The 27,706-nt window shown below is 48.9% G+C and overlaps 1 protein-coding gene across 8 annotated transcripts; it reads left to right on the top strand.

Moving 5' to 3' along the window:
* The first annotated feature begins 194 nt into the window (after positions 1–194).
* Positions 195–27,706, top strand: LOC103638383 (serine/threonine-protein kinase BLUS1). 8 transcript variants are annotated; one of them, XR_558742.3, is made up of 23 exons: positions 242–524; positions 775–1,306; positions 2,516–2,770; positions 3,245–3,369; positions 3,484–3,528; positions 3,689–3,770; positions 3,851–3,919; positions 3,991–4,161; positions 4,235–4,300; positions 4,938–5,006; positions 5,129–5,266; positions 5,357–5,433; positions 6,007–6,267; positions 7,560–7,651; positions 7,842–7,924; positions 9,869–9,994; positions 10,069–10,111; positions 10,200–10,234; positions 26,371–26,432; positions 26,501–26,552; positions 26,713–26,804; positions 27,133–27,234; positions 27,345–27,578. XR_558742.3 is itself a non-coding variant. In XM_035962542.1 (22 exons), the coding sequence occupies exons 2-21, from the start codon at positions 1,136–1,138 to the stop codon at positions 26,773–26,775; spliced, it is 2,085 nt and encodes a 694-aa protein (XP_035818435.1). In that variant the 5' UTR covers positions 242–524; positions 775–1,135; the 3' UTR covers positions 26,776–26,804; positions 27,345–27,706. The 8 variants fall into 8 exon arrangements, 6 of the variants coding, with proteins under 6 accessions (XP_020399460.1, XP_035818435.1, XP_008659537.1 ...); XR_002264790.3 differs by having other exon boundaries at positions 248–524; positions 5,354–5,433; positions 27,345–27,706; XM_035962542.1 differs by lacking the exon at positions 27,133–27,234 and having other exon boundaries at positions 27,345–27,706.

Raw genomic sequence — 27,706 nt, forward strand, 5'->3', positions numbered from 1 at the left:
CACTATATTTTGTATAGTGTCACAACCAACATACATTGTACTAGTCATTATTTTACAAGCTACTTAACTATATAATTAAATTTTAAACGTACTAATGAAAGTTCCTAAAATGCAATATACCGCTAACGCATAACTTAAGGCATCTAACATATATTGAATTATATATATATGATGATCTGTCAAAAAAATGTTAGAAAGAAAAAAAAGATAGTATATACTTTTATTTGGTTGCCCATAATTCAGCACAAACCAAGTTCCACGAGACCCACACGTTTCTTTACCCTAACCTTTTCAATGCTCCAGCGAAGGAACAGTCGCCGCCATTTCTTCCCATCTCCATCTTCCTCGCAGCTTCGACGCTCCATCTTCCGCTCCCTCCCTTACCCGCGGTCGGCACGCAGGCGACGCCGGCGGCGCTCAGGCTCGGGCTCTCATCTACTGCGTCAGCAGCTTCCCCTCCCGCATCTCGCCAGTCGCCTCGCGCTCTCACCTCCGGTCTTCCGCACACTGGCCGGTGACCCTGCGTGCGTGCCTCTCTCTGTCCTCCCGCCTCCGGTGGATCCTCAACGGCGCCCGGCCCCGGCGGCTGTGCCGCGCGCAGCCTGAGGCAGCGGGAGCCAGCAGCCGCTGCTCCACCAAGGCGGTCGCGCTGCTTTGGGATCGCTTATGCCCCAAAGCGAAGCGTTACCGTCCTCTTAGCGCTTCAGCGCATTGAAGCGTGCGCTTAGTGCCGCTTTTTGGAACCCTGATGCTTTCATATTCCCTGCTTTGCAGCTTATAATATTCTGCCACATCACTCTGGGTGAAGCAAGATTGGGTAGCTTTCCGGTGCCTACTTCATTCTTGAGTTTGTCAATATAAGCCACTGAAGCCAAGGATGCATGAAAATTAACCCAATGAAATAAATGCTCCTACATGAGTCCAAGCATTTACCTATCAAACTTGATAATGCTGGATGCTATTCTCAGGCAGACCTATATGGTGATCTTGCCATTTATTGTCGTGTTTCTATGTTATGGAAATTTTAAGAGCGCTGATGTTACCTGTAGTGCTCTTTAAATTTGGAACTTGGAACATGGAGCATGTGCTGATTAGTAGAAGGTTTCCAACTGATCCTGCTCTCTAAATTTGGAACATGGAGCATGTGCTGAGTAGTAGAAGGTTTCCAACTGATCCCAATGAGTATAAGTTATATGAGGAAATTGGAGATGGTGTTAGTGCCACAGTATACCGAGCTCTTTGTGTCCCACTTGACATCTTGGTTGCCATCAAAGTGCTTGACCTTGAGAAATGTAACAATGACCTGGTAAGTTGTGTTCTATGGCAAATTTCATTGATTCAGTTATTCACATTTCAATGCAACATTTTTTTGGAGAAAAAGATGTAAATTCTTGTTTCTCTACCATAGATTGAGAAGTAGACTAACCAAAAGGGCAATTTTGCCACCGTAAGTCTCTTTTTCGTTCTTACTGAGTATTGATGATTTGTTTTATCATATGGATAGGCTTAGATAACACGTGTCAATGTTCGTTGTTTGTACAGAGATTCTAAAATTTGCAGTAGGTTAGAAGACACATATTACGGTTTTCAAATAGACTATAAGCTTTGTATAAGAAACTTGGTTTTGTTATCAAAGCGACGTTCGTTAAGGTTCTTAAGCTGGTGTTTGCATAAAATCCCAGCTTATGCAAATTGGAGTTTGCATGAATATGTGTGATGGATTGAGTGTTATTAATTGAAGGGAGCAATAATAGTAGATATCTCATGGGTGGAAGAATTGATTGTTATAATGTAGTGTTAGGAAGCTAAAAGAACATTTTCATAATAATGGAGTGTTAGAGCTTGTCCATGCATTTCACTACATGCATCTTATACCTTGTATATACCAGCAGTCGCTGAAAGCATGTTCATATTTCTTGAAGTGTGTTGTTGAAAGTTGACCTCTAAGGCTGTACAATTGTTTCTGCCTTAATAATTTTAAGGCGAACTTCTTGGTGATACTACATAAATATGGGTTTGATAATAAAAATATAAGTGGCTGAAATGTGGGATCCTCACTTCGAAAGCTATTTTCCAATTTTGCATGTGTTCGGTGTTAGTAAGATAAAATGGTCAAATATTTTTTATTGATTTGTGTGGTAGTTGTAAGGATCAGATATTTCTTGCATGCAAAGTACAAATGGCACCATGCAAACATTTGTTAGTCTTTTGCTGATCAAAACTGTCACATGGAATTTAAACATCATTCCTGCAACACCACGACACTTTGTATACTGATGGAAATGCAATACATACTGTCTCACTTTATGCTTTAGGTTCAGATATGTTCCTTTGTGCATGTGTGTTTTTGTGTACCATAACTTGTAAGATACATTTATCTTTTATCCTCTGACGAATACAATTACTTTTTATTTTCTCTGCGAGCATGATGAATTGATGATATCAAACTAATGTTGAGTATTTCCATATTTTGGGATTTGTGCTTCTGATCCTTTTTGGAATCACCAATCTTTAGGATGGGATAAGACGGGAAGTGCAAACTATGAGTTTGATTGATCACCCAAATCTTCTTCGTGCATATTGCTCATTTACAAATGGGCACCAGCTTTGGGTTGTCATGCCTTACATGGCTGCTGGATCTGCTCTCCACATTATGAAAACTTCTTTTCCAGAAGGGTTTGATGAGCCAGTCATTGCTACTCTTTTGCGTGAAGTTTTGAAAGCTCTTGTCTACCTACATTCTCAAGGACATATTCACAGAGATGTCAAGGTAATATATATATATATATATATATATATATATATATATATCTATGTATGTACCTTCAAATCTCCAGTTATGTATTAGAGCAGAAGCATTACATTCAGTATCTGGATTAACATGTCCGGAAACAAATTCTAATGATACATAAAATCATTTCCCATCCTCCACCCCATGAATTTGAGATAGGCTTATATCTGAACATTGGAAAGTGGTGGAATGCTAAATTCTAAGCTAAATAGGTTACTTTATTAAGTAAATTCCAATTCCTCCAAAATGAATGGATCCAAACGGCCCGTAAGGGAAAATACGAAGACTTAGGATACTAGTCATCTCATGTTTTAACTGTTTGTGCTAACTAAAATACCACAGCTGGATATTCTGACATGGATAGATCATGCTATATGTTTCAGTTATCTGTATTTTTTGATCATTATTGAGTGCATGTTCTAAATTATTTTCGGCATTACTAATCAATTTCAGGCTGGAAACATCTTAATAGATACAAATGGGGCTGTTAAGCTAGGAGACTTTGGTGTGTCAGCCTGTATGTTCGATACTGGAAATAGGCAAAGAGCAAGAAATACATTTGTAGGGACGCCTTGCTGGTGAATATTTATACCTATTAATTTGCATATCATTATTTTGAATGTGTAAAGTTATTTTCATTCTTCGCTTGAATGAACCTTCTACTGATGTTACATTATCCCTTGCATCATCAGGATGGCTCCTGAAGTCATGCAACAACTGCATGGTTATGATTACAAGTAAGTACATGACTAGAGCCTGTAACTGTGTATGAAATGATACATAGTTCTTCTGCGTGTTCGAGAAAAAAAAGAGAGCCTGTAAATGTGGATAACCTTTACTTTTCAGTCTGTATATATTTTTCTCTTTTTCGCTTATTTTTTTATGATTTACAAACAGAGCTGACATTTGGTCCTTTGGAATAACGGCATTAGAACTAGCACATGGTCATGCTCCATTTTCGAAGTACCCTCCAATGAAGGTCAGCACTGAAGAATATCTATTTTGCATTAATTTTTCTCCCAAACTTCAGAATAGTATCGACATCTTTCCTCTTTGTAGGTGTTGCTTATGACCTTGCAAAATGCACCACCAGGTTTAGATTATGAGAGGGACAAGCGGTTTTCAAAGGTTTGTTCTATTGTTGAATTTCTTTTGAGTAATGTGTAGATTCTATGTTAATGCACATCTTCTATTTGTAGTCTTTCAAGGATTTGGTTGCTACATGCTTAGTCAAGGATCCACGCAAGCGTCCTTCGTCTGAAAAGCTGCTGAAGCATTCTTTCTTTAAGCATGCTCGCTCAGCTGAATATCTGGCACGGAGTATTCTTGATGGCCTCCCTCCATTGGGTGAACGCTTTAGGGAACTGAAGGTGCAAATACATGTTTGCCAGGTGTCATGACATTGCTGTAACCAATCTGACGTTTGTTTTACTTCTTTTGTAGAGCAAAGAGGCTGAGTTGCTTCTCAATAACAAACTTGGTCAGGAGAGCAAGGAGCAGCTATCACAGGTTAGAGTTTGCTCTTTTGTTCTGTGATATCGTACATCTTCACGATTACTAGAAATTAGTGTTTTGTTCTCTCAGCTGGAAGTTCCCATGGCCTTAGGTTTGAGTTAAAATAGTAGGATGGGGTCTATTGTTTATCTGAGGATTGCCTACTTGATAGTTGTTACAAACATTTTTTCCCTATAGCGAGACTCCTATTTGTTTTGAATGGAAGGAAATCAAATAATTCATTTTAAATGTGGCAATCAGTTTGAAAATGTTTATGTGAAATTTTGGTAGTCTCATACACTCGTGGCAATCAGTTTGAAAATGCTGCAAGAGAAATATTTTGTATTGTTTGGTGCTTGGAACTATGATGTTAGCACTGTTTAAAAGGCATCGCCTAGGCGTCCAGGCGGCGGTCCAACGCCTTGTCTCGCCATACCGCTTTAAAAACCATGGATGTTAGCAACCATCTTCTTACAGTATCTTTTCGATTACAAACTAAATGAACTTTTCATGGTTGAAAATTGAACTATGCACGCACATGTTCCCTTTGCTGTCACTGACAAGCTTTTCTTTGTTGAAAATTGAACTATGCAAGTATGCATGCACATGTTGTGTTTGCTGTCACTGACAGATGCAGTTATTTGCCTTTCAGAAAGAGTACATAAGGGGCATCAGTGGCTGGAACTTCAATCTAGAGGACTTGAAAAATGCAGCTGCCCTTGTAAGAATCCAATTTTGGGTGCTAGATTGTACTAGCTATTAACAGTTGACATAAATCAGCCAAAAGAAAAACTGATTGCTAAAAATCTGAGTTTTCTAATTTAAGTGTGTATTATTTGACAGATAGACAGTTCAAATGGCACTTGTTATTTAGATGTCAGGGAGAACAGAGTTAAGGATGACTCACAAGAAGCTTACAATGGTCCAGAACATATTTACCAGGAAAGGCTCAACCATGTTGCTTCTAGAAGGCCTGAAGAGGTACTCTGTTTTTTTCATCATAGTTACCCAACTGAGACTCCATAAACTAGCTTATGTTACATTAATTGTCTCATGGATCCAACTTAGCAGGATGAGATACAAGAAGTTGAAGCCTTGAATGATGCTGTCTCCTCTTCGTTTTCAAGCCGCTCCCTTGAGGCACTAAAGTAAGCTCTTCTCACTGCAACTTTATCATCAATTCATCATGTTGACCCTTAGTTTCAGCATGCTTTTATAAATTATGTTGTGTTGTCTGTGTATACAAGTTATTGTCTGAACATATTAAATCATGTTTACCAACCTGGAAGTTAGAGGGAGTATATTTTTTTACGCTGTGAATTTCCTTTAAAAGTCAGGGATGATCTTGCCTATATTACTGTTTGTCTTGTCTATATATGCAATTGGTTGGTGTGTTTCTTCTAGATGAAACAAATCATCATTATTGTCTTTTCTAACACTGAGGGATAAATGTCTTTGCATATTTTGTTTGGGGTGTACTGTGAATCATCTGGGTGCAGAACTGCAGATATATTGGTGCCTGAAGCTATCATACATGATTTATTGACGTGGAGCAAAATCTCAATGTTAAATCCTTGTGGAACAGAATTCAGAACATTGACTGCTACCTTCACTGTTTCCATTTGCTCTATACTATTATGCTATCTTTGCCATGTTTGAGTTTTGTATTATTATAAAGTTAGTAGTGAATAATGATTGATCTTCCCTGACTATTGATACAGATCTTGCTTTGATGTTTGTGGTGTTGATGATCCGAGCCCAACTGCTACTGATTCAAGAGCGCAACCAAGTGTCGGAACTTTACCTTTCCAGCAGTTGCAAAAATTTGAGCATTGTAAAAGTGGCGACTGCAATGGTGAAAGCTTGGAAAGAAGCGTTTCTGTACCTACGAATCTGGTCACTAGTGGATACCACAAGCATTCAAGTGGTTCTCTTATACCTGAGCAAGTTCTTTCTCCCTACTTGAGCAGTGATTTGGAAAGGTATTTTTTTCTGAAGTTTATCTTTCCATGTCCAGTTAGTATCAAGTTTTCCTAGTCTATATACACTACATAATAATAGGATATTGAGGTGAATTCTACTCTTTTAGACCTCAGAGAAGGGCAGGCCTGGTGTAGTGGTGAGAGCTCTCACTGAGTCACCAGGTCTTGGGTTCGAAGCAGCCTCTCCGCATTTGCAGGGGAAGGTTTACCTCGGTTTATCCTTTCCATAGACCCCACTCATGTGGGAGCCTTTGGCATTGGGTCTGCCCTACTTTTTATAATGTTCTGAAAGTGCTACTGTGCTTGGCCTTAGGTGTGAGGGCAAGTTTCACTTCGTTTACTGTATTTTCCATCATTCCATGTCAACTTGTATGTTTTCCCAGTGATTCCTACTCTAAAATGTAGAATAGTCAATAGTGGGTGTTTTGGTTTTGGGTGGATTATATCCACTTCCTCATAAAGGATTCTAACTCTGTATTATATATCACTGCAAAAAGCACTGTCCTGAAAGGTACTACTGGGCTACATCTAGGTGTACTCTGGTAGCTTTTGGAGCAGTGGTTGCTGGTGGCACATGCTAATATGTGCCCGTGGTGGTGGCAAAAGAAAAAAAAGAATGAAAATAGTGACCAAAAGGGTCTTGCTAGCATTGGAATGCTAGTCAATGTGCATAACTGTTGACCTGCTTGGTCTGAGTCAGGTTTTGTATGGACATGTGCATTGAAGGTAATTGATGTGGCTACATATCTTAAGTTTCTGTGTAATGATCTCTGGGAATGTATCATGTGCAAACCAACCACTTGGTGCAAACGTGCAAACCAACATGGTGGAGGCCAGGAGGTGGGAATGTGTATTTGAAAATATACCAGGGGAGTTGGAAGGGTCGTTTTGAAAGTTGATGCACGTGCACGGTGAAAGGGTTGTTTTTAAAAACTATCATGACTGCTTGCATGGTTTGCACATGATACGTTTCCATGATCTCTAGCCTTAAGTCTTTCTGCGCAGATCCTTCAAACTCTCAACCCCTGATCTAGTCCGAAGACACTTTTAAACTTCCACTTGATATTGCAAAATAGAACTCTTCAATATTTGTTTTGGCAACTAAGTTGTTAGAGCATAGCGTATACTCTAGGGATATCTAGAGAACCAAAAAATTAATAAGAACATAACAAAGAAGCATGGGTCTATCCATTCATTCTTTTGCTTCAATGTTCCCTATTATGTATTTTTGCCATTCAAAATGAGTAAATAACTATTCAAGGCTGGTAACACTTGTACTTTTGTCATGAAAGGGATGGATTTCGTCAGAAAAACTTAAGCAGCAGGAACTGTAGTGGCCCTTTATTGTTCCGCCAAATGAAGGATTCACGCACACATCAATCTGGTAAGTTGATTGATACTTACATAACCCCTTTCTGTCTCATATGTGTGTGGTTGGGTGAATGTAGCAAGCATGATCCAGTTCTGCGGTGGTTAAATTTAAATTTAACTGAAAGCTAGGTTATGATCTTGCTTTTACTTGCTACTTATGCTTCAGACTCAATTTGGCTTATCACATCCATTTTTGAGAGCAGTTGCGCCAGACGAGTCGTCGGAAGGAAAAATTATCCGTCGAAGGGGGCGCTTCCAGGTTACATCAGATAGTATTTCTGAAAAGGTACTGAATTATTTAGTTGAAATGTCTCAGTTGACCAGCATAGTAAAATTTTATTGTATTTCCCTTTTTGTCTTTATTGGATTCTAAACTTTTTTACAGTCAAGAACTTGTGTAGCTTGAATAAACACTCACACTACCCACTAAAACTCCATGGGGGTGAGGGGGGGGGGGGCAGGCCTTATGAACAGGGGCTGGCAAGAAGGAAAGACCCCTGACCCCGGCAAGCTCCCATTTTCTTCTCTCCTCATCAGACTGCGCAAGGATGGAGGGAAGACTAGGAGCCAGACCATAAAAAACACATCGGTTTTGATGGTTCCAGATCATCCAGGCCCCCAAGATTATAAGTGAGTTCAGACCTTTCTTAACCATCCCATGGACTTGCTCAGCAGACTCCTCCCACCAGTCCAGGAAGGAAATATGCCCCGGCTCAGGGGTTAAACTGTGCAACCCAAACTTTCTCAGTAACTTGTACCAGTATGTCCTTGTAAAAACACAAGAAACCAACACCTTTAATATCGGCTATCCAGTTCCTGTTCAATAAGGCTTCTTGGACTGTTCTCCTTTTTGTGATTCTCTTTGGGATTATGGAGAACAGCCTAGGAGCCAAAGTAGAGATGCTCCTCCCCTGCAACCAGTTATCAGTCCAGAAGAGAGTGTTTGAACCATTCCCCACCTCAGAGATGAGGACCTTAGAAAAGAAAGCTCTGGCCTTGCTAGTAACCTGTATAGGGAGCCCAGCCCAAGGCCTTCCAGAGTATGTTTTTTGTAGCCAAAGCCATCTCATTCTAAGAACCAATCCCAATTCAGGAAGACTTGAGATTCCCAGCCCCCCAATTGAAGGGGTCTACAGACTTTTCCCCAAGCCACCAAACAGTGTCCCCCTCTAACTTCCTTTCTTCCCCTCCACAAAAAGCCCTTTCTAATTCTATCAATTGCATCCAAGGCCCAATGGGGTATGTCAATTGCCATTGCAAGGTACACAGTCATACCAGGAAGCACATGCTGCACCTGAACCCTTCTTCCTGCTCTGGTCATCAAATCAGCTTTCCAATTGGGCAGTTGCTCTGGTTGGACCTGCTGCTTGGTCAGCTTGTGCAGAGAAAGAGGAAGACCCAGGCATTTACAAGGAAAAGTAGCAACCTCACAAGGGAGCAGGTTCTGAATTTCCACTATAGTTTCAGCTGAACATTGGATGTGGTAGACATTAGACTTTTCTGCATTATTCTTGAGCCCAGAGGCCTCACCAAAAAGTTTTAAAATATCCAAGGTAGGCATTGTCATCAGCTGAAGGATGAAGAGGGCCACATCATCTGCATACATAGAAAAAAATCCAGATGTCCTTTCCTGACCTTGGACAAGAAGCTAAGGGTCACTGCTAGAAGCTTACAAAGCTGGAGTGCTAAGCATGTAGGCCATATCAGAACACAGCTAGCAGGCGCCATATCAGAACACAGCTACCTCCCCTTCCTCTTGCTCTCATCCTCAGTCCTTCCTAGGTCCTGCTGAGTCCTGAGCGGAGTGGAGCCACTGAGCGCAGCGGCGCATGTGGAGCAGTGGATGGGGAAGGGGAGGTGAAGGAGGGGAGGGGGTGGCAGAGGATTACTGTGGCGGTTTGTCATCGGAGAAGTTGCTGGCTATGGCGATTTGTCCACGACGTTCAGTTTTCCTAAATATTATATGTTCGGTTCACCTCCCTAAACTCTGGTCATTCTATATGATGCCCAGTCCGATGCCGTGGCGTCCTCGCTACGACGCCATACTTTCCAGTTAGGCATCATTCTGGTGTCAGGCGATGTGTCGTGACGAGTCCGGCTGGGTGCCTTGGCTCGCCTAGGCGACGACACCATAATAACACCGTTTTCTACCTTCTGAGAGCATATACATCTTTAAATTGTCTTCTACCAGATGAAAAAGTGTGAAAGGAGTTTTAAAACTTGTTTTTAGGTAGCTACATCATCCTGCAACAGCAGCAGGATAAATCTACCAATTGATGCAGCACGTTCAAGTCCCAAGTTGTCTGCAATTCTTCCAACTTTGCAATTCTTGATGAAGCAGAATACTATGCAAAAGGTATTGCTATGTTTATGATTTGATTTTAGAAAAGAAGCTTTTTTTGGCATATTAGTAATCCTTTGTTTTGGCAGGAAGTACTCAGTAGGCTGATTTCTTCAATTGAGGAAACATCTGGTATGCATGAATATAGTAGTTTGTTTTGAACTTGGGTGAAAAGTTTCAATCAATACTTATGGGTTTGCCTGGGGCTATTGTCTGACAGATGATTCTGAAGCAACCGGAAGCAGTTCATATCAGGTGTGTAACATTTTAATGTGGACTGTAGTCTACTTTTGTTTTTTTTTCTCGAAACACGCAGGTGAACTGTGCCCCATATATAATATATTAAGAAGATTTAGGAAAAGGTCTAAAGAAGACCAGAAACAAAACAGCTTCTTTACGGAGGCCAGTAGCAAGCATACAGAAAAGAATCCATCAAATATAAACAAAGGAACACCTTAGAAATCAGTTAATGGGGCAGCGAGAGAGCAAAGGCCTTTTGCCTCAGTTGTTTCCCCAACGACTTCTCATCAGCAGATGCCAAGATTGACGATAGACATGGAGTCCTTCCATTGAAGACACATTTATTTCGATGATTCCATATTGTCCAAGCGCCTAGGATGATAAGGGAATCAAGACCTTCTTTAGTAAGGCCAGAAATCACATCTGAAACCTCTTCCCACCAACTCCAGAAGGAGGTGACAGCCGACTGAGGGGCAAGGGAGTGCAACCCAAATTTTCTCAGAAGCTGATACCAGAAAATTCATGAAAAAGAACAAGTCACAAGGAGATGGTCCAAAGTTTCTGCCTCTTGGTCACATAAAGGACATTTCTCAGGGTGGTTTATCCCTCTCTTAGATAATCTGTCAGTTGTCCAACATTTGTTTTGAGTAACAAGCCAGATGAAAAAACGACACTTTGGCGGGGCCCATGTTTTCCACTCTTTTGTAGTGCCTAAAAGAGACTGATCCCAGGAACATTCCATTGTAAGCAGACTTTGCAGAGTAATTTCCATCTGGTGCCATGCTGAATATGCTTGTCTTTAATTCCAGGCTGCAGCTCGAAATCAGATAGCAGGTCCCAGAGTTGAAGGTAGTTAGTCAATACACCAACTGTGAGAGCCCCTTTTATATCAGAAATCCAATTTCTATTTGTAATTGCTTCTTGCACAGTCCTGCTATTAACAATCCTCTTTGGGATTACTGCAAAGAGCCTTGGAGCAAGATCTGCATTTTTTTACCCTGTAACCACTTATCTTTCCAAAATTTGGTATTGGTCCCATCCCCAACTTCAGTGAACACAACCTCTTCAAAGAAAGCTCGAGCCTTTTTTGGAACTTGAATGGGGAGACCAATCCAGGGCCTTGAGGGGTCGGTTTTGAGCAGCCAAAGCCATCTCATTCGGAGGGCCCAACAAAGTTCTGATAAACTAGAGATGCCCAACCCACCAAGCTGAAGGGGGTGACAAACCTTCCCCCATGCCAACAGGCAGTGGCCACCTTTTGCCTCCTTTCGACCTCTCCAAAGAAATCCTTTTGTAATTCTATCAATGGCATCTAAACCCCATTGGGGGATGTCCACTGCCATTGCCAGATAAACAGTCATGCTGGTGACGACGCGTTTAACTTGGACTCTTCTCCCTGCTCTTGTTAACAAGTCTGCCTTCCAATTTGGGAGTTGATAAGCAATTCTGTCAACCAAAGGCTGGAACTGCTACCTGGATAACTTGTTTAAGGACATGCTCTCCTTTTGTTTTCATGTTTACCTGACATCTGAACTTTAGAATGAGCTGAGTGCTTGAGTCTAAATACCTGTGATGTGTCTTAGTTATGCAAACATGAAGTTGTCTTGTATGGTATTGATGGAAGCTAAGAAAGGAAACCCTAACCCTAACTAGGTTTGGGATGTTGTATTAATAGGTAGAAACATATATGGGTTGGGTGTAAGCCCATTACGTCTGTGATCCACAAACACATGTCTAACACCCCCCGTAGTCGCAACTCTAGTCATTACAGATGTTTTTGAGACTTGACAGAAACTTCGAGAACACCATGGATGGGAGCCCCTTGTGAAGATGTCGGTGAAGTGCGAAGTGATTGGTGCACAGAGGACATGAACATCGCCGATGGTGACACGCTCACTGACGAAGTGTAGGTCGATCTCCACGTGCTTTGTGCGCTGGTGTTGCTCGACGTTGGTGGAGAGGTAGACCGCTGGCATTGTCGCAGTAGACGAGCGTGGTGCGCGCGAGGGGGCTGTGGAGCTCCCGGAGCAGCTGTCGAAACCAGGACGCCTCGGCCACGCCGTTGGCCACAACAAGATACTCGACTTCAGTGCTGGAGATGAGGTTGGCGCCCAGGAACACGATGTAGCTGCGTGTTGGGGCAACCGACCTAATCATCATTGGTGTAGACGATCAACTCAGAAGTCGGATGGCCAAAGAAGGCCATAGACGTGGGTGCCACAGAGGTAGTGAAGAATCCGCTTGCCAGTGGTGAGGTGGGGCTCCCTCGAGGTGTGCTTGTGAAGGCACACCTGCTGGACTGTGTAGGCGATGTCGGGCCTGGTGAAGGTGAGGTACCGAAGAGCCTTAGCGAGGCTCCGATAGGTCATGTCACTGGTCGGGACACCGTCATCGTTGAAGTGCCGGAGGACCCAATGAGCCTTGTACTAATCTAGGGAGCTGTCGACCTTGAGCTTGTGACAGAAGATCCACTTGTCGGTGAGCATGTTGGTGCCAGGGGGACACGACACCAAATCCCAGGTGTGATTGGCCAGTAGGGCCGCATACTCCTCCATAGCATAGCATCAGCGCCTCAGTGGGGATCGGCTAGCGTGACGCAAACGGAGGAGGGGACATGTGAGGAGTCGGGGCAGCGTCGACCGTGAGCACCAACCGGTCGGCGGGGCTGAGAACACCGGCCAATCGTCGCGTCACCATCGGGTGCACGTGGCGTGGGTCACGGTAGAGAGCGACCGAATGCTACACCAGTGGTTCATCCCGGGAGCGGTTCGAGGCACAAGCAGGCTCCGTGGAGGAGACTGGTGGACCGAGCTATGCACGCCGCTGATAGACGCGTGCAAGATCGGCGAAGCGAGCCGAAGATGGTGGGGGCGGGGGGGGGGGGGGAGGAGAGTCGTGTGGGTGGAGGTGGTGGGTAGCACGGGTAGAGGCATAGACAACGGGGTAGCGCGTGGCAGAGGCGACAGACCCGCATGCGGCGCAAAAGAGGGCAGGAGAAGGGGAGGAACGCCGACTCAATCGACATCGAGGGAATCAAGGTCGGGAGGAGCTAGCAAAGGGGAAACATCCTCATCAAATGCAACATGACGAGAGATGATGATGCGATGGGTGAGAAGATCTAGGCACCGGTACCCCTTGTGATCATTGTACCCGATCGTGGTGAAAGTTTGAGGAGCGTGGCAGAGGTGTTGGGATAGCAGGCACACTCGAAGGTGCTCATAGGAGGGGATGGTGTCGAAGAGGGCGAAGAACGGAGTGGGATGGGGACCGCCTTGGAGGGAAGACGATTGAGGAGGTAGGTGGCTGTGTTCAGCGCCTCAACCCAGTACCGGGCAGGAAGAAAAGCTTAGAAAAGGAGGCAACATAACATATTGGTGGTGTTGCGCATCATGCGCTTAGCTCGACCATTCTGAGAGCATCTCCAAGAGAGTCCTAAAATTGGGTCCTAAAATCGAAATAGGACATGATTTAAGTGATTTAGGCCCTGTTTGGTATAGCTTTAGGATTTTTAGTGGACCAGGTCATTAGGTACTTCAGAAAATCCTGGAGTTGTAAGCCTTTAGAAGACATTTAGATAAGTCATATTGTTTATTATTTAGATTAAAAATAATTTTTAAAACTATTTAAATTGATATTAGAAATTACAGCTCCACACTGGAGCTGGAACCTGGAGCCATCCCAAACACCCCCTTAGGATCCAACAAAATTTCTTTAATCCAACAACGAGCCCTATAATCACGATACTTTAGTTAAATATGGTTTACCTATGTCATTTGTCTTCGGGTCCTGCACGCGCCAACGCCACCGCTGGAGAGTGAGGCGCGCAGGCTGCTCGGTAGCAAGGCACATCGACAAACGAGGAGCGAGGTGTGCAGGCTGCTCGGTAGCAAGGTATGCCGATAGGCGAGGAGCGAGGCGTGCAAGCTGCTCGGTAGCAAGGCACGTCGGTGGCTGATTCGTAGGCCGCGTAGGCAGGTGGGGAGGGAGCCGCAGTCACCTTCTAGTCTCGCGTGCGGCAACGCTGACGTCAGAGAGCGAGGAGCGCCAGCGGCTGGGCCACGAGCCCTTCCGCCCCACGCTCGTGCTACCCCGCGGTGTTGGAACTTGCTCTCCTGGGCAAGTTGATCCAACGGGGGAGTGAAAGCAACGTAAACAAGGTTTCAACTCGAGATGGCAAAAGCTCTGTTAATCCAGCCTCTCAAAGGCACTGTACGAGGGTATTTATAGGTGCCTGAGTGCCCAACGTCTCAATTTAAGGACGCATGTACCCTCAGACTCCTAGACTATCCCCGGAATATTCCTGTAAAGGAGGGTTACATACTGTCATTACAGAAAAGCTATTACAAATCGGGCCCGTAATGCACTTAGCCATGCGGGGCCTGTTACAATGGGCCGAATTCCACGTGGGCCTTCGTGCTTGACGAGGACGTGGGACGTGGGCGACCTCGTCGTAGGCCTTCGTCTTGCAGTGTAGTGGACGAAGGGTGGAAACCGTCTCCGTTTTGCCTCCGTTGGTACAACGAGATTGGCGAAGGCCTCGAGCGAAGGGTAGTGTCTTCGCCTTCGCCCCAACATTTGCCCTCCGAGGGACCAGTTCGACTAAGTCATCTGGTGCCGAAGACGTCGCTAGATGGTGGAGACGCTGCCCTCGCTCGAAGTGGTCCCGCGGGGGTTTTTGATGTGACCGTTGACGGACGCGGTACTGTTGGACTGCGGGTTTCCCGAAGCGTCGCGTCCTGTGTATAAAAAGGGGGGCGGGGCGGCGCGTGCTAGGTACTCTTTCTGCGCGCCGCGAAACCCTAGCCTCCTTTTGAAACCGTCGTTCGCTCGCCTGCCCTCCTTGCTCCTGCTCATCGGAGATCTGGCCCGCATCAAGCAGACCGCCCACCGCCGCCGACGGTGCGTAGCCATGCCGTCCTCTTCCTCATCTGCTGCAAGTACGCCGCCGACCGGCGCATCGTCCGAGGACAGTTTGAGCAACTTGGCGGCGGAGGAGTTACATCCTGGTGATACAGTGGAGTTTGGCGCGTCGCGGATTTCCTCGGTCCGCGTTCAGGATATGCAGCAACTTGGATATTTTGGACACTTTGAGCAACTTGGCGGCGGAGTTACATCCTGGTGATACAGTGGAGTTTGGCGCGTTGCGGATTTCCTCGGTCCGCGTTCAGGATATGCAGCAACTTGGATATTTTGGCAGCGGAGTGGGGCGTGTCCCGGGGGCGGAGGAGGTCCCCGAGCCGGAGGGCGAGCTGGTCGTGTTCGAGGCGTTTTTCGCCGCTGGTCTTCGTCTGCCTGCACATCGATTCGTGGCGGAGGTCCTGCGGAAGTTCGAGGTCCAGGTCCACCAGCTGACGCTGAATGCTGTGGTGGCCCTGGCGAAGTATGTTTGGGCGACGACCTCGTATGGCGGTCAGCCCTCTGTGGAGGTCTTCGCAAAACATTACTGTCTGCATTGGCAAAAGAGGAAAATTGGACATGAGATTGCACAATTTGGATCGTGCACATTTACGCCGAGGACCGACAAGACTTCGATGGAGGTCGTGGAGTTGGTTCCCTGCGCCCGCAATAAGTGGGGCAACTGGTGGGATTTCTGGTTTTACGTTTCCGAAGGCTCAGTCGAAGACCACCCAGGGCTCCCCGTGGCTGTCATGTGCTCGCATTATTACGTAGCGTACCCGCGGTTTGAGGTGGCTGAGGATGATGAAGACGAAGGAGCCCTTCGGCGCGCTACCCGCATGAGTAGCGGGCGCGACTTAGTTGAGGAGTTTGTCGGGTATGGGGTATGGCCCTTGGCGTATGGCTGGGCGCTGGGCGAAGTATGCCCTCGCGAGATGCCCTCCCGGGGCGGGCAACGGGTGCGAAGTCCTGCCTTCGTGTTGGATTTGCGTGGCCGGGATCCCGCCGCATTCGTGCGGGAAGCAGAGGACGGTGCAGCGAGGATCGTGGGGCGCTACGTGCCGAAGACAGAGGGTCTGCGGAGCTGGGATATTCGTGGGTCCAACGACAGATTGAATCGGGTCTTCGAATTGAACCGCTTGCCATATGGTGGTTATCCCGGGGAAGACGCCACCGACCGCCGCGGGAAGAAACCGATGGGCGTGACCGAGGAAGGGCCTTCGTAGGAGGCTGCCCCGGCCACTAAGAAGAGAAAATTAGGTACTATAGTGGGGGGAATGGGGGTGTCTGATAGTTTTGCTGTGGATTTGATGGGGACGTGCGCAACCCTCGGGGGAAGGATGTCTTCGCCTGAGCTCCGGGAGTCTTCGGCGCGAATGCTGGAGGTTACCGGGGGTCGATGGCCCAAGAATGTTCCGATCCCCCGCGCGGCTGGCGAAGACTTCTATACGTCCCGCATGGCACGCGACTTGAAGGTGTTTCCTTACAGACGGAATATTGCTGCTGTTGTGTCGGCAGTGATGAACAAGGACCATCAAGACGCTGCGCAGAAGCGCCGGGCCGTCGTCAGGATGGTGGATCCTGCGCGCGAGGCGAAGAGGGCGCGAGGGAGCGCGAAGGCTGCTGCCTCCGGCAGTAGCAAGCCGTTGCCTGCTGCGAAACCGGCTGCACCCGGACCCAGCGAGGCGTCGACGGGCGCGAAGACTGCAGCCGCTGGCGGAACCAAGCCTCCCCCGGGCGGACCCTCGAAAGGACGGGAGCCGTCATCACCCGCGAAGCTGCCTTCGCCGGGGAGACGTGTTGCTGACTTCGGCACGAATATCAGTGTCGAGGATTATGTTGTTGGTAAAGTTTTTTTTGATCGGAGATATGTTGCAGGGTCGGGTGAGGGACAATTGGTTGTTGTCCCGCCTTCGGTTGCAACCACTTCGCCATCGACGGTGGTAAGGGCGAAGGGAGCCGCGCAGGACCCGTGGGCCGCCTTCTGCGCGAGCGGCGAGATTCTGACAGCCGCTGCCGCTAAGGACGTGGCGGGCACCATGTCCCAGCGGCTGAGGGAGGTGTCGCAGCAGCTGAAGCAAGTAAGTTGTGCTGGGCTTCGATGTTTGTTGTTTCCATGAATGTGTGGGTCTCATTTGTTTTTGTCAGGCGGCCGACTTCGTCGACCGTGTTGCATCGGGTGTCCTGACTGCGGACGTTGCTGCCGAAGTCGAGAGGCTTCGGACGCAGCATGCAGATGCTGTCCGGGAGAAGTCGGCTGCGGAAAGCAAAAACCGCAGGCTGGCGGAGAAGGTGGCCGCCTTGGAGGCCGAGAAGACGGACCTCCGGCGCCGGCTGGCGGAGGAGAGGAGGGAGGCTAACCAGGCCGTCGCTGAAGCGCAGGCTGCGCAAGCGGAGGCTAAAGTGGCGCGGGCGGAGAGCAGTCTCGCCAACCAACACGCCGAGGAGTGGGAGGCGAGGTTCAACGCCCTGCGCGACCGCGTGGACAAGGCCGAGGCTTCGGCGCGCTCGGAAGTCGAGCGGACGCACGCGCAGTTCGTGGATGCGTACCGCGATCTAGGTGCGCGGACTGCAGACTTCAAAGTACCCGACCAAGAGGCAGGCCTTCGCTTCCTCGAATGGTTGCAGGAGGAGCTGCTGGTGCTCCCGACCATTGTGCAGGGTTTCATGTCCTTCGCCTCCCTCGTCATCTGCGAGGGGACCCTGAATGCGTTGTCCCGCGAGGGGTGCCGACACTACGAGGTCTTCGACCAATCAGACGAGAACTTTGAACGTGAAATTTTCAAGGCCGAAGACCCTGTGGTGAAGCAGTCAGCGGGGGCACTCTTCGATAGGATGTGGGGTCCGCACGGTCGGGAGGCGGTTAAGGAGCGGTCTAACCGGGCGATAGAGCAGGTAAAGGTTATTTTTGTTTTGTGTGGTTGTGTGGGTATGTGTGGTTTTGCTGAATGAGTGTGCTGTTGCTGCAGATGGCGCGTGTCGAGGATGTCGAGGACCTTGGAGATCTGGTCGGCGCGCCGCCCAAGGCTGAGGTCAACCCGGTGCCGCCTTCGAGTGCCGGTGAAGGCTCCTCGGCTGCGCCCGTGCCTACCGTGGCCGGTGAAGGCCCTTTGCCAGCCCCTGCGCCGACGGCCGAAGATCCCCCGAAGGTGGTGGCTGAGCCGACAGCCGAAGACCCCACGACCGCGGCCGGGCCTTCGCAGGTGGCTAAATAGGTGCTGGGGAGTTTGTAAATTTTGTCTGTGTGTGTACTGAACCTCGGTTGCTGCGCAGGTTCAGGGTTTTGGGCCTGCGCACGCAACCGCTACTGACAATGCTAATTTTGTGGCGGCTTCGACTGTGGTTGCTGAAGGTGATTCTGATGATTATGTGTCTAAGTTTTGTGAGTCTGATGATTCTGGGAGTTCGATTGTGTGGACGGAGGGGTCTTCGGAAGAGGACTTGGATTATTTTGCAGCGTTGGATGTGGCTGCGGCAGAGACTCCTCCACGTGTGATGGGCGCTGAGGTTCATCCTGGTGCGAGTGCTGGGTGTAGGCGGCGAAGAGCGGTGGCGAAACGGGGAGTGGGTGAATTGTCACGAGGTGAAAGGCGTCATCGTGGTGAGATGGAGGGTGGTCGTCTTCGTGTGGATGTGACTGGCAAACGGGAATTGTTGTCCTCGCCGGCTGGGGCGTGTGTGGGTGAGGGGGAGCTGCGAAGTCTGTTTGCGGGTGAGGAATTGAGGATAATGTTGTTCAACTATAGGGAGATGGATATAATCCCGAAGGTTGAGCCGATGTAATGTGTGATGCCCTCGCTGTATGTATGTAACTATAATTTGTATGGTAAGGCTGCGTGCCTTCGCTGATCCGGCCACGCCCGTAGGCGGCCTGTGCACTTGATCTTGCGCATTTATTGAGTTGGTCCGGCTGCACCCGTAGTCGATTTTTGCACGGAGGATCCGATTGCACCCTTAGGCGACTTTTGCACGGATGGTCTTTTGAGGAAGACTTCGATTTTGTGCATTTGTTGTGCGGGTCCGGCTGCACCCTTAGGCGACCTTTGCACGGATAGTCTTTTCAGGAAGACTTCGATTTTGCGCACTTGTTGTGCTAGTCCGGCTGCATTCTTAGGCGACTTTTGCACGGATGGTCTTTTGAGGAAGACTTCGATTTTGCGCACTTGTTGTGCTAGTCCGGCTGCACCCTTAGGTGACTTTTGCACGGATAGTCTTTTGAGAAAGACTTCGATTTTGCGCACTTGTTGTGCTAGTCTGGCTGCACCCTTAGGCGACTTTTGCATGGATAGTCTTTTGAGAAAGCCTTCGATTTTGCGCACTTGTTATGCTAGTCCGGCTGCACCCTTAGGCGACTTTTGCTCGGAGTGTCGCACGCGAGGGTAGTCAGCGCTACCCCTCGCGGTGACTTAGGTGTGGTCGAATGCCGAAGACCGTCGATGCAGTCTTTTTCGACATTGTTTCAATTTTTTGCGGGGGATTTTTGCGTGTATTTTACATGGCGCCGCCTCATTAAAAACCTCACCCCCCGGGAGGAAAAGAGTGTGGGCCGGAATAAGACTGTTTGGTGAATTACAAGGGCGTCTTAGCCCTGAGGAGTCAAACAAAAAATTTACGAAGATTGTCAATATTCCATGAATGCTCTAAGTCTTCGCCGGATGGCGTTGTTAGCCTGTACGCGCTGGGGGACGCCTTCGTCTTGACGATGAAGGGGCCCTCCCACTTTGGCTCCAGCTTGCCCCGTGACTCTGTCCGAGTTGTCCGGACGAGTACGAGGTCTCCTTCGTTGAATTCTCTCGGGACGACTGTGTGGTCGTGCCATGCTTTTGTTTGAGCTTGGTATTTGTTGAGGGCCTGTAGGGCGAAGACACGGTCTCCGTCGATGAGGTCCTTCGAAGTTGGCTCGTCTACGTCGGGGACGGTTGAAGTGCTTGTCCGTGGTGACCCATGTTTTATTTCTTGCGGGGTCATGGCCTCCGATCCATATAGCAGGCGGAAAGGAGTGAACCCAGTCGCCCGACACTCGGTCGTGTTCAGCGCCCAGACTGCTTCAGGTAACAGGTCGGCCCATTTGCCCTTCTTGTCGTCGAGGAGCATTTTCTTGATGGCTGTGAAAATTTTACCATTGGCGCGCTCCACGATGCCGTTGGATTGTGGGTGATATACTGAGGCGAAGGCAAGCTTGGTGCAAATTGAGAAGCATAAGTCTTTGAAGTCCTGGCTGTCAAATTGTTTGCCGTTGTTAACTGTGAGCTCGGACGGGACTCCGAATCGGCAAACAATGTTTTGCCAGAAGAATTTCTGGACAGTCTTCGATGTTATCGTGGATACTGCTCTCGCCTCGATCCACTTGGTAAAATACTCGACGGCGACGAAGGTGAACTTGAGGTTCCCTTGGGCCGTGGGTAGCGGCCCGACAATGTCCAGGCCCCAGCGCTGAAGGGGCCACGTGTGGGCGATTAGCTTTGTGAACTGCGAAGGGTTTCTCGAGCGTGGAGAAAATTTCTGACAGGCTTCGCAGGACCTCGTCACCCGATTCGCGGCGCAAATCATAGCAGACCAGTAAAAGCCTTAACGAATCACTTTGGCAGCTAGGGCCCTGGGCCCTGCGTGAGAGCCGCAAGTTCCGCTGTGGACATCGCGCAGGATCTGGACGCCTTCGGTCTCGGTGACGCATTTAAGCATGGGTTGACTGACCCCCTTCTTGTAAAGCTGTCCCTCAATGAGTGCGAAGTCCCGGCTTCGGTGTTTGAGGCGCTTGGCCTCGTTGATATCGCTTGGCTGGTAGTATCCCTGCAGGAACAGGGTTATTGGTGCCCGCCAGTCCTCGGTCATGATGATGACTACGCGGTGACCCTCGGTGTCGTTGGTTATTTGGAGGCCCTCTGGGCTTCGGACGGCTGGCGTGCCGATGACATGGTAGAACACGTCGGAGGACAGTGCCTCGCCTCTGGCGGTTGCCTTGGCCAATGCATCGGCCTCCTCATTCTTGGCTCGGTCCACGTGCTGCAAGGTAAAGCCCTTGAACTGTCTCTCGAGACTGCGGACAGCCGCGAGATACTGCATAAGTGCGGGGTCCTTTGCTGCGTAATCTTTCTCGACTTGACCGGCGACCACTTTGGAGTCTGTTCTGATTATGTAGGTGGTGACACCAAGTGCCCGTAGCTTGCGAAGGCCGAGGATGACAGCTTCGTACTCTGCTACATTATTGGTGCATCTGTCGGAGTCCAGGGCAAAATTGAGTCATGCTGCATATCTGTGCTTGACCCCTGTGGGTGAGGTAATGACTGCAGCTACGCCTGCCCCCGCATGGCACAATGCGCCGTCGCAGTGGATGGTCCACACCTTCTCTGCAGACGTGTCCGACTGCGTTATTGGCCCGGTCCAATCAACGATGAAGTCTGCCAGGACTTGTGACTTGATGGCTGTCCTGGGCTCGAAGGTGATATGGTAGCCGGAAAGCTCGGCTGCCCATTTGGGGATCCGGACAGATGCCTCCGGATTTCTGAACAATTCGCCGAGTCCCCTGTCCGAGGTGACCCGTACCTTGAACGCTTCAAAATAATGGCGCAACTTGCGCGAAGCCATAACAACTGCGTAGGCGATTTTTTCCAGTTCCGTCATGTTGCATTTGGATGTCGTGAGTACTTCGGAGACGTAATAAACTGGACACTGTCTGGTCGTGCCCTCTCTGTCCTGCTCCTGGACCAGCGCTGCGCTGACCGCGTGCGGCGAAGCTGCGACGTAGAGCAACAGGGGTAGCGAGGGGTTGAGGCTTGTAAGAATCGCCAGCTCTGACAGGGGCTGCTTTGGTGAAGCGAAGGCCGTCGCTTCCTGTGGTCCCCATGCGAAGTCTTTTGCACCGCGTAGCGTTTTGAGGAAGGGTAGACTTCGCTCTGCGGACTTGGAAATGAATCTGTTGAGGGCAGCCAATCTGCCTGTCAGTCGTTGGACGTCTCTGGCTGACTGCGGGGGCGTCATGTTGATGATGGCCTGGATTTTGGACGGGTTGGCTTCGATCCCTCAGTGCGACACCAGGTAGCCCAGTATCTTCCCCTGACGAACGCCGAAGACGCACTTTTCGGGGTTTAGGCGAAGTCGTGCGTCCCGCATGTTCGCGAACGTTTCTGCGAGGTCAGCCAGATGGTCTTCTTTGCTTTTGCTGGCGACAACGATGTCGTCCACATACGTAAATATGTTTCTGCCGACTTGGCTCTCGAGCACCGTTTTGGTGAGGCGAGAGAATGTGGACGCATCGTTCTTAAGTCCATCCGGCATTCTGATGAAGCAATACGTGCCGAAGGGTGTTATGAAACTGGTGCTGGCCTTGTCTTCCTCCATATATATTTGGTGGTAGCCGGAGAAGCAATCAAGGAGCGACATGACTTCGCACCCGGCCGCGCTATCGACAATCTTGTCGATTCGAGGCAGCGGGAAATTATCCTTGGGGCAGGCCTTGTTGAGGCCGGTGAAGTCAATGCACATCCGCCACTTGCCGCTCTTCTTTTGCACCATGACTACGTTGGCGAGCCATGTAGGGTAGGCGACTGGCTCGATGAAGTTGGCCTCAAGCAGGCGGTGTACCTCGGCCTTGGCGGCTTCTGTCTTCTCATCAGACATCTTGCGCAGCCGCTGCTTCTTCGGCCTCACCGAAGGGTCGATTCCCAAGCTGTGCTCGATGAAAGAGCGACTGACTCCGACCAGGTCGAGAGCGGACCAGGCGAAGACGTCCTTATTCTTGGACAGACAGGAGAGGAGTCTCTCCTCGTCATGCGAAGTCAGGTCTTCGCTTATGACGACCGTTTGCTTGGGCGTGGCCTGGTCAAGGGGAACAGTCTTGGTCCCATCGTTGCTCTGCAGCTGTGCCTTTTCATGCTCTTTGGCGGTTGGGCTGGTAGCCTCGGGGACCTCGCGCTGCATCGTGAGGTAGCGTACGTTCCTTTGCCCTGGAACAAAGTCTCTTTCTATGTTGCGCGCGGCCTGCTGGTTGCCGTAGACTGTGATCGCGCCTTGCGGACCCGGGATCTTCATGCACAAGTAAAGTCCGTGAATGGCTGCCTCAAACTTGTTGATGGAGCCCCGACCCATTATGGCGTTGTACGGGTACACCATGTCGACGATGTCGAAAGTGACTTGCTCACTTCGTGCATTGGGTGCTACACCGAAGGAGAGGGGTAGCTCTATTTTGCCGACAGGAAAGGTGCCCTTGCCGCCGAAGCCATACAGTGGGTTGTCCGAAGGTTTAAGCAAGCTGTGGCTGATGCCCATGCGGTCGAAGGCGTGGAGGAAAATGATATCTGCCTGGCTGCCGTTGTCAACTAAGACTTTGTGCAGGTCCCAGCCTGCCACGCTGCAGTTGATAACCATGGCGTCTATGTGGGGTGCGCTGCGCAGGTCGACATCTCTGGCGTCGAAGGTCAATGGCACATGGGACCACTTTGTCTGCACGGCTGGACCGGTGATGGCGACGTGGTTGATGCTGCGGTAGTGGTCTCTCTTCTGTCGCTTCGTGTCAAAGTCGACGCTGGACCCCCCAGTGATCATGTGAATGACTACGCAATACGGTTGATCAGCGAAGTCTTCTTGTTTTGGTGCTTGGGGGTGGTTGGGGTGGTGGATGTTTGGCTGTTGTGGAGGTGGGAGTGGGGGAGGTACGATTTGTACCTCCTGGTGGTGTTGGTATGCGTGGTTAGGTGGATGCTGAGCGGGGCCGTGGTTGTATGGTTGTGGGAGTTGTTGATATGTGTGTGCGATAACTCTTGGGTTGTCGGCTGGTTGCGCCGGAGACATCCTGTCTCTGGTGGCCTTCGTTTCCGGGCAGTCCCTTGTTGGGTGCGCACAGTCTTTGCCGTGGAACAAGCAGTAAAATCTACGCGGCTGCTGCGCCCGTCCTCGGCCCCGACCACGAGTTCCGTTGCCGCGGCCCTGGGGGGATAATCTTGGCGGCGAGGGGCCTCACCAGCGGGGTGCTGGTTGGCGATGTTGTGTACCTGCTGCTGACTGCGGCCGTCCCGACCGGAGTCTGACTGCGAAGGTCTCGTCCACGTTCGGCTAGACTGCGAAGGGTCTTTGGGTTTCCTCTGGGACTCGACCTTGCGCTGGTGGAGCTCTTCGGATCTGGCGTATTTTTTGAACAGCTGATACAACTCCTGGAGGTTCTTGGGTGGATCTCTAATGCAATGGCTGTAAAGGACGCCAGCCCGAATGCCACTGATGGCGTAGTGAATGACGATTTGGTCATCAACCGAAGGCAGTTGTGACTTTAGAGTCAGAAACTTGCGGTAGTACTCTCGCAGAGTTTCTCTTTCCAGCTGCTTGCAGAGTGACAGTTCAGCCAAGGCGTCGGTGTCTAGGCGGTACCCTTGGAAGTTGAGCAGAAACTTGTCCCGGAGACTTCTCCAGGAGTCAATGGACAGCGGGGGCAACCTGGTGTACCAGGTGAGGGCCGGGCCTTCGAGGGCGATGATGAATGACTTGGCCTTCGTGGCGTCGTCCCCTCCGGATGATGCAACGACGACTTGATAGCTCATGATATACTGCGCTGGGTCAGTGCTGCCGTTGTACTTGGGGTAGGTCCCTGCCCTGAAGTTGGCGGGCCATGGTGACACTTGCAGGTGCGGCGCCAGAGGACTCCGCTCGTCAAGGTAGTTGACACCTTGGAATGCTGTGGCGTGCGGGATGGCGGGTCCGCGCTGAGGAATGAACAGGTCTTCGAATGGCGCGCTCTGTTGGAAGGGTGGGCCGTGTTGCAGATCAAGTTGGCCTTCGCGCTGCATGAGCGCAATCTCCTGCTCAAGCTCTTGAGCCCTCTGCTCCTCGTCGCGTATCATCTGGCGCACCTTGGCCTGCGCAGAGACACGTTGGCGCTTGGCCTCGAGGATCTCTTTCTGCTTCTGGAGGTTCCGATTCTTGATGCGCAAGGCCCGCAGCTGTAGCTGTTCCTCTGCTGAAACGCCGATGACTTCGCCATCCTCAGTGGCGTCCTCGCCCTCTAGTGGAGCGAAGCCTGCGGGAGGTTGTGGTTGTCCTCCGGAGTTGCAGGTGCGGAGGGTGCCTTCGGGTGTAGGTTGTTCATTGCGCTGTCTCTTGCTTAGTGCGTCGTCTTCGCAGGCTTCTTGGTGGGTGGTGTCGACAAGGGCCTTGCCCTTTTTCTCGGCCAGCAGCGTTGCCTTCGCTGCTTCGTCAACGGATGAGGCTGCCTTCGAGCTAGCTCTCTTGGGTGCCATCACGGGTGATTTTTTCGTAGCACGAACGATGGGCGCCAAATGTTGGAACTTGCTCTCCTGGGCAAGTTGATCCAACGGGGGAGTGAAAGCAACGTAAACAAGGTTTCAACTCGAGATGACAAAAGCTCTGTTAATCCAGCCTCTCAAGGGCACTGTACGGGGGTATTTATAGGTGCCTGAGTGCCCAACGTCTCAATGTAAGGACGCATGTACCCTCAGGCACCTAGACTATCCCCGGAATATTCCTGTAAAAGAGGGTTACAAACTGTCATTACAGAAAAACTATTACAAATCGGGCCCGTAATGCACTTAGCCATGCGGGGCCTATTACAATGTGCCGAATTCCACGTGGGCCTTCGTGCTTTACGAGGACGCGGGACGTGGGCGACCTCGTCGTAGGCCTTCGTCTTGCAGTGTAGTGGACGAAGGGTGGAAACCGTCTCCGTTTTGCCTCCGTTGGTACAGCGAGATTGGCGAAGACCTCGAGCGAAGGGTAGCGTCTTCGCCTTCGCCCCAACACGCGGCTCTACGTCCTTGACCATGATTGAGAAGCACCACGCCCCTAGCAGCTGAGCCTCCACCCCGACAAAGGAGCGCCATGCCATTGATGGCCGAGCCCCTGCCCCGATTGCAGCTCCGACATGAGAGTGCCGTGCAGCCAAGCCACTTAGGCCCCCCACGCCAGGTAAGCCGCCCCCATTCGCCAAGGCCGCGCACGAGGAAGAAAGCCGTGCACGTGAGGAAGATGTGGGTCAATCCTGTTTTTTCGTTTTGGGCAGATGCGTTGAACCCACATCTGCATAAAATATTCCCGCCTGGGACTAACTCAACCCACTGACCCTAACCAAACACCCTAAAAAATGTGTCTGATCCACTCCAACCCCCAGACCAAACACACGCTAATGGCTAGTTTGGGAAACTCATTTTCCCACGGGATTTTTATGAAATTAGTTCATTTTATCACGGAAAAATAGAAATCTCTTGGAAAAATGAAGTTTCCAAAATAGCCCTAAGTGCTTAATCTATCTGCAGTCTTCTGGAGGGCCTGCCCGAGAAAAGGAATTGCATTTGTATGTTCTCCAATTGCAGCGAAGGTACGAAAAATTTGTGATAATGGTTCAGCATATTTTCAGACAATTGATAAATTTGTGGAAATTTACAGTGTCACCGAACTTGCTGAGGAAGTGCAAAGATTAAAGCTCCAAAACAATAAGGTATTTATCTTCCTGCAATAGATTTCTAATAGCTGCATTTCGTTCATAAGTTCTACAACAACTGAACCAATAGAATTGGTCTGATATTTTGAAAGTGAATTTAATCTTAAAGGTGCTTAGGCTTTGATTCTAAACATAACATGGTTTCCCTGCATGACAGCTTGAGCATCAGATCAATATATTGTCAAGAAAAGATGAAAGGTCGTCAACGCAAGATAACTGACAATGATGATATGCCCCTTCTACCACATTGTAATTCGATTACCCAATTTTGCTTTGTTAGAAAGTTATTTTTATTCCCTGCAGTCAGAGTTGTATCATTGTAAGTTGTAAGTATTTAGCGAAGTGTGAAATCATAGTAATTTTGATCTGTACAGCTTTGTTTGGTTAACCATGAAGATATAGTTCTTGTGTTATAAGTAATGTGCTGATAATATTGTTTTGCGTGGAAGTTTGTGAAAGTTTATCTGAGCATGGAACATTGTGTTGCGTGAAGTTGGTTGGAGTAGTATTTGCGCTGGCAGTGGTGTTGGATCCGACATAGGGAACAGCTAAGGATATGGAATTATGTTTTTTTTAGGAAATGGAAAAGTTCAGGCCTCTGCTCTTACACGCAACGAGTCTTACAAGTTTGTTGCTCAATTGCTAATCAAGAATAGACGGGAAATGAACATAATAAACGGTAGGAAAAATTATATACAAAATCTATTATTGCTTCTCCATAGTGTCCAGAGCGACAACCTTATAATGCTCTGCTCATGCTCGCTAATTTTATTCTCTATTTATTTCCAGAAAGTGAAGCTGTGATCCTTCGAGGCTGAGGTATACAACAATTGAGAATGTTGTGGTAGTTGGAGGATTTTGTATAGCCATTGTACTGCGCTGTCAAATAGAATCTTTTGTCTAGTAACTAGCATTCATGTTTGTCGTCTCTTATCTAGACGCCACTAAAAAGATATGTTCTGTATCTGCGGCTAAAATTGTGGTAGCCCCTACCAAACCGTTGCCGAAGTTTTTTTTTGTTAATCACCTCTGTATCAATACTGCTAGTGCTAGGTTTGGGGGTTAAGAGCAACTCTAAAAGGCTAGTGCTAGGTTTGGGGGTTAAGAGCAACTCTAAAATGATGTTAAAAATTTTACCCCAAAATTGATTA

This window comes from Zea mays, chromosome 9 (genome assembly GCF_902167145.1).
Source record: "Zea mays cultivar B73 chromosome 9, Zm-B73-REFERENCE-NAM-5.0, whole genome shotgun sequence".
In the NCBI taxonomy this organism is placed as follows: domain Eukaryota; kingdom Viridiplantae; phylum Streptophyta; class Magnoliopsida; order Poales; family Poaceae; genus Zea; species Zea mays.

Bases quoted from the DNA above. Each gene is read 5' to 3' on its own strand.
- LOC103638383 (XM_020543871.3), top strand. From the start codon at position 1,136: ATGGAGCATGTGCTGAGTAGTAGAAGGTTTCCAACTGATCCCAATGAG. The intron at 4,162-4,234 runs GTGCAAATACAT...CTTCTTTTGTAG, and splicing joins AACGCTTTAGGGAACTGAAG to AGCAAAGAGGCTGAGTTGCT. The intron at 6,268-7,559 runs GTATTTTTTTCT...TTGTCATGAAAG, and splicing joins TTGAGCAGTGATTTGGAAAG to GGATGGATTTCGTCAGAAAA.